The sequence below is a fragment of the Tachysurus vachellii genome, chromosome 20, assembly GCF_030014155.1.
Source record: "Tachysurus vachellii isolate PV-2020 chromosome 20, HZAU_Pvac_v1, whole genome shotgun sequence".
In the NCBI taxonomy this organism is placed as follows: Eukaryota; Metazoa; Chordata; class Actinopteri; order Siluriformes; family Bagridae; genus Tachysurus; species Tachysurus vachellii.
In genome coordinates, this window is record NC_083479.1 from 16,564,543 (window position 1) to 16,571,021 (window position 6,479).

A 6,479-nucleotide genomic window follows, 5' to 3' on the forward strand; every position below is an offset into this window, starting at 1 on the left:
GTTTACTTTGTAGTCTATTTTTGGTCTTGGTCTATTTGATGGCCATGTTGTTATGAAATAATCATAATGAATAAAAAGAAATTGTTTTATTCATTTATTGATTGTACAGTGTGTATCAGGCTTAAAATTCTTAAAATGCTTTTTTTTCCACTTCTGAAACATGGTTCACACAAATAATATCAGTTTTATTAAGTCTCCTATACTTTCATGGTACATCAGATACAACATATACATCAGATTATAATGTGATGAGTCCACTATCAGTAAACATGCAGGGATAAAAGTCTTAGTCATCTCAATCAGCTCATTAATTCAGTAGTCAGGGCACTGATCAGGGAGTCAGTCAATTTAAGGGCTGTCTCTCTCTCTCTCTCTCTCTCTCTCTCTCTCTCTCTCTCTCTCTCTCTCTCTCTGTCTGTCTATCACAGAATCATTCCCTTACACTGGAACGTTCCCGCCCTAAAAACCCCACAATGCATCACAAAAACCAAGGAGCATCAATGCGCTCTTTATTCTCTTACTGGAAATCACATCACATTTTCTAAAGCTTCTCATTATGAATAAACTCTTGGCCAACATCCATATGTAAGTAGCCTGTTATTGTTGTAGCTATAAAATGATTACTTACATAGGGAGCTAGTGAGCTGATGGAGATGCACCATTACTGTACGACTATAAACCACATTTGTTTAATCTGTTATTAAATATTATGCAAAATATAATCTAATTATATTTCTCCAGTGAGACTCCATTACACATACTGTACTGCATCACTAATCCTGGTACAGTTTGGTGTGAGCTGATTCAAGCAGTAGTAGGGAACTTACAGTGTAAATATTAGCACTGTAGGATGTTGCTGAATGACAGACATCCGTGGGTCAATAAAGGGTAGATTTTCAGTTACATTTGATCAGCCAATCACAAAGCACATCACATCAAAGTTAGTCTTGCTTTACAGTAGCTGACTACATAGGTTCAGATTACTAAACTATAAATAATGTAAAAGAGTATAAATAACGGAATAAAAAGTAAGCACCAGGAGTTTGGCCACATAGCATCACAAGGTGGCATCTGCTCTCCTGCTCTAAATAAGAGTTGCCACTCCTCCACTCCTCCACTGATCTACCTCCACCCCGTTTTCAGCTCTGCCTTAAATGTTTGAATCTTCAGATTTAATGTAAACTCTGGGCTTTTTCTGTACTGAATGAAAATGAAAAATCAGGACGTACAGTAAAGTAAATGAGACAAAATAACTAACAAAAAGTTGTTTCAGACAAACGTTGCATGTGCTTTTGAATCATACGTCGAACTTCACAGTACCTACAAACAACAACAAAATAAAGTGATAAATTTATTGTATAATAAAAAATCAACACAATAACACAAGAATATACAAGTGTGTGTGTGTGTGTGTGTGTGTGTGTGTGTGTGTGTGTGTGTGTGTGTGTGTCTGTGTGTGTTTCCGTGTGAAAGTATGAATACAAAAATTCAGGAGTAAACTACACCTACTTCTGCTTAAGCTTCTCCATCTCTCTGTTCTCTTCCTCCTTCAGTTTGACAATGAAGCTCTGTAGCACAGGCATCTCCAGTTTTATATACTGCGCCACCTGATCACATAACAGACCAACACCTAAATGACTGTTTATTAGTGTCATGTTTTTCTATGTGCATGTAAATAATTAATATCCCATCTGCTGTATACATCCTACATCCTTTGTCTGCTGTTGAGGTACATTTAAATTTAGCAGACTGGCATTTCTAGCATTTTGTAGCTTCTAACATGTTTAAATGAATGTTGGAAGCTACAAAACTGAGGATGATAAGAATGGTGCAAAATGTTAAATATTATCTGGCACTGAAGCAGTTTTTTTTTTTACTGTACTCATTTATCTTATAATTTAGTGATAAACAATTAGCATCACGTGACTATCAAATCAGAGACATTAATGTATAGCATGATTCCTGTAAAATACAAGAAGTCATGCCTTTTTGAAGACATTCATATCATGCAACACTGAAAGTATTAGTTTGTTGTTCTTTGGCTGACAATGATTTCAAGCACACTTGCCTCTCATACAACGTTTTGAAACACCTCAAAGGAACATGTGTAATAACGTGTGTCCATGTGTTCTGTTCCTTACTGAAACCCTATCCACTGCATGAACTAGTAGATCTGAATATCTTACATCATAAGTGACCTCTTCCACCTGGTCCGGCTCCATGAGGAAGATTTTACTGATCTGTTCACATGGGCCATGTAGGATACGGATGGCCAGCGGATGATCATCCTTTTTCAGCTGCACGCGTTCTAAGAGAAGACACAGAACCAATATAATACCCTTACATTCAATCTGACAGTAAAAATATTTAGCAGCTAGGGGAGTGTGCAAACTTTCACAAGCCTGTGGGATTCGCATAGACTGCTATGGGCCACTGAGATCAACATAAAAACAACCCTGAAGACATTAAATTAATAGCAAATTGTGTACAAATTGCATCTGAAATTGCATAACAAATTCTTGCTTTGGGTGCCGAACTGGCTCACCTCCACTGGTGTGTAAGAAGAAAAGAGCAAATTCATCAGGACTGTTCTCGATCTTGAACTTGTTGAGCAGCACACGGAGGACCTGCAACGTCGTCATGGAACTGTTGACACGGACGTTAGTGACCGAACCAAATGCTGGGGTGAAAACTGCAGTCTGACAAAGCAAGAGGATGAGGAGAAAAATGATATGACTTCTAAGGTAGCGTATAGGAACATTTCACATTTATAAATGTCATATTTTACAAGAGAAATTTGGACTGTAGTTTCTTTAAAATGTAGGAATTAACAAAAAAATATTGTGCTGTGTCATTTAAAGAGAAATTTGGATGAAGTCCAAAAAATGATGATTTAAAAAACATAATCCATGGGAACTTCATTCATTCATTTTCTACCGCTTATCCAAACTACCTCGGGTCACGGGGAGCCTGTGCCTATCTCAGGCGTCATCGGGCATCAAGGCAGGATACACCCTGGATGGAGTGCCAACCCATCACAGGGCACAAACACACAGACACACAGACACACACACACACAAACACACTACGGACAATTTTCCAGAGATACCAATCAATCTACCATGCATGTCTTTGGACTGGGGGAGGAAACCGGAGTACCCGGAGGAAACCCCCGAGGCATGGGGAGAACATGTAAACTCCACACACACAAGGCGGAGGCGGGAATCGAACCCCCAACCCTGGAGGTGTGAGGCAAACGTGCTAACCACTAAGCCACCGTGCCCCCCCCATGGGAACTTAAAAGAACAAATGTTTAATAGAAATGTAGATGCTATAACTTTTTATTTCTGTATATGAACTTATTATAGAACTATAGACAGTGTTATGTTTAACATTTTAATATAAATTTGTATTGTGGCCAATTTAGAAATGGAACTTCTAAATGGAATTTCACTTTCTAGAAATTCTAGAAATCTAGAATAGAATTGGATGATTAAAAATGAATGAATGAATGAATGAATGAATGAACTTTACACAATGTAACTTAAATATAAGGACTTTAGAATAGAAATTTGGATTGTTTTAAAGGTAAACAATTATAATAAATATATATATATATATATATATATATATATATATATATATATATATATATATATATATATATATAAAACACTAAAGTAAAAATACTCTTATTAAAAATCATTATCTAAAAGAATTAACTGGTAAAAATAAACAAATGATAAAAAATTAGACTGCAGTAAATGATACCATACCGTGTGGTTATAGAAATGGCCATTGAAGGAACATCGGTGTCTTTTGATTTGTCGCTGTTTGCTATGCTCTGGCCGAACACCCAGAGTCCGCCCACTCACACAACTCCTAGTCCTCTGCAGGCTTGAGTCTTCCTCTTCACCTGTCCACGTGACACGTAAAACCACAGTTTATGCAGTTAGTGAGTGCGCACTAGCACTCTGGCATACAACAGTTTTTACAAACTTTCAAAAAATTTGCCTAGTAACTGTGATTAGCACTTAAGACTCAGTAAATTCTAAGCTAGCACCATGTACATTAACAGGTGATTCAGTTATTTATGTACCTGAACTCACCTCTATCTCCTGCTGCTTCACTACCACTCTCATTTGAATCATCCCCAGGCTCAGTGAACATAATTGTTGGCGGAGCCTGTGTGCTCTGCTGTTTTCTAAAGAGGACCCAATTCAAAGTGTAATATTACTTGTTGTAATGGCATAAGTATACTCTTTCACAGTGATGTATGTAATTATTTAATGGATGTTATCTTAAGTATTATTTTATTTTGCATACTTTGACTCTGCTTTGTTGCCGTCAGGTCTGGAGCGTCTCAAGGATGCAAGAAAACGAGGAGAGGTGATTGGCTCTTTGCCATCTTGCATCTGCAATCTGATTGGTCGCCGGAGGCCCCAGAAGATATTAAGCAAACCTTCTATGATCAGTTCTTCTTCCTCCTGTTTTAGAAAAAAATATACAAGCTATATAAACACAAAATAGCACAAAACAGCTTTGTCTGTTTTAACAGGTGTGTGAGTGTGTGTGTGTGTGAGTGTGAGACTAGCCTCTCTGTGCCGCAGCTGGAGCGACGTTTCCTCAAAATAAAGGTTGTAGGTCTTGAGATGTGACAGTAAGTCAGTCCTAAGAAATTAACATTTTAGCTGATGGTACAGAGACAGCTCATGGTCTGAGTGCACTCAGTGGAATTGTGGATTTTTCTTGGTAGTTATTTAACACTAATACAGTTTGTAAACACAGTTATAGCATCAATTATGAAACTTACTTGCTGATGAATTTGTTTTCTCCGATCTGCACTGAATTCACAACAGCCATAAGGACAAAACTGATGGACCTGAAACAGGGGACAGTAAAGGGGTGAAGAGAAGAAAAAAGAAAAGAAGAGGAGGGAAAATGAATGGAGAGGAGTGATAAGGAGTGAAGAGAAGACAAAAAAAAGGAGACAAAATGGGAGGAAAAGACAGGAGAGGAGTAGGGACAAGAAGAGTGGAGAGGAAAAAACAGGAGAGGAGACAAAAGAAAAGGAGAAGAAAGGTGAGGAAAGAGAAAAGAAAATGAGAGACAAGAGGACAGGAGAAGATAAAACAGATAAAGAATGAATGTGAAGCAGCATAAAAGTGAGGAGAAAATAAAATTTAAATAAAGAAGAGATTAAAAAAAGAGAATTAAAAATGTCAGAAGTGAAACAATATAAACCTACAGGGGACAAATACAGGAAAGAAAATCTCGATCACACCGATCGCACAATCTCGATTTTTTTGCCTCGTGTTTTGTTAAGTAATACTACTTACTTTCATGTCAGTCAGTATTGAACATCACGTGTTGTATGTTGCAAAGAGATGTATGTTTCTATTTCCTGGTTGTAAATGGTGCAAGAATCCAACATGACAAAAAAGGACACAAGCACTAATCTCTTTACATATTCTCTGATCTTCTGAGCCCACGTTCAACTGGAAGTGTGTGTCCTAACAACATGATGCTACTGTGTTTTACATTATTACCACCACACTCGTCTTTTTGGGTTGGTCAGTTTTACACTTCTGCTAAAAGGGGAATAGCATTATAACAACACAGAGTCACAGTTCAAGTCACTATGAACCGAAAAGCAGAAGGTATTGATCAAAAACAGCCATTTTTTGAATGTGAATCAGAAAAGTGATGTTTGTGGTGTTTTATTCCTTTGTGTCTTATTTTCAGTTCCAATTTTAATTGGGACAAACCCTGTACATAAGATGGATTTTCTACCTGTATTTCTGTTAAATCTAAAAAGATCAAAAGCATTGCATTAAACCTTTGAAACCGGGGTGTGTGTTAAGAAAGATTTTAAAGTTTCTACATACACATTTTGTTTAAAACATTATTAAAAATACAGCAAGTGATGCAGTATTGAGAGGACAGATGGAAAGCAGAAGATAAAGAAACTGAACACGTAGGTGACTTACTGTGTAGCCCAAGACCCTAAAAAAGAGGAGAAATCAATTGTGTGTGTCTGTGTGTGTGAGACTGTGTGTATGTGTGTGTCAGATACGACAACACAGACCCTTCTGAAGGCTGAATTTACCAGGAAGGAAAATTGTGTCTGTTGAAATGAACCCGAGCCCCTCCCAGTAAGCAGCTCACACCGGAAGCTCAGTGCACTTGCACTTGTGTATGCACTTCCTGTTAGCACCGCACTGGTGTATAGCTGCACATCCGAAACACACACAAACACACACACACACACACACACACACACACACACACACACACGCAGATACCCCTTTGAAGCAAGGAAATGGTCCTCCATGCACAAAAATGCAAAATGTTAAAGAAGGTTAACAGCTGCTTCATATGGAACCTGATGACCTTTTGACCTTTGAAGTATGTTAGGTGTATACATGAAATGTAAGATGCTTGGTAGGCCTTCTGGTGGTTGGTGGTTTAGAGAAGAG

At 37.8% G+C, this 6,479-nt stretch overlaps 1 protein-coding gene across 2 annotated transcripts; it reads right to left on the bottom strand.

Moving 5' to 3' along the window:
• Positions 1-81: 81 nt before the first annotated feature.
• Positions 82-6,136, bottom strand: rassf2b (Ras association domain family member 2b). 2 transcript variants are annotated; one of them, XM_060896341.1, is made up of 10 exons: positions 5,991-6,136; positions 4,814-4,882; positions 4,596-4,671; positions 4,327-4,487; positions 4,110-4,204; positions 3,777-3,916; positions 2,546-2,699; positions 2,187-2,308; positions 1,510-1,607; positions 82-1,320 (listed from the first exon to the last, which is right to left on the bottom strand). In XM_060896341.1, exons 2-10 carry the CDS (start codon positions 4,861-4,863, stop codon positions 1,254-1,256), a joined length of 963 nt encoding a protein of 320 aa, XP_060752324.1. In that variant the 5' UTR covers positions 4,864-4,882; positions 5,991-6,136; the 3' UTR covers positions 82-1,253. The 2 variants fall into 2 exon arrangements, with proteins under 2 accessions (XP_060752324.1, XP_060752325.1); XM_060896342.1 differs by lacking the exon at positions 5,991-6,136 and adding an exon at positions 5,340-5,942.
• Positions 6,137-6,479: the final 343 nt, after the last annotated feature.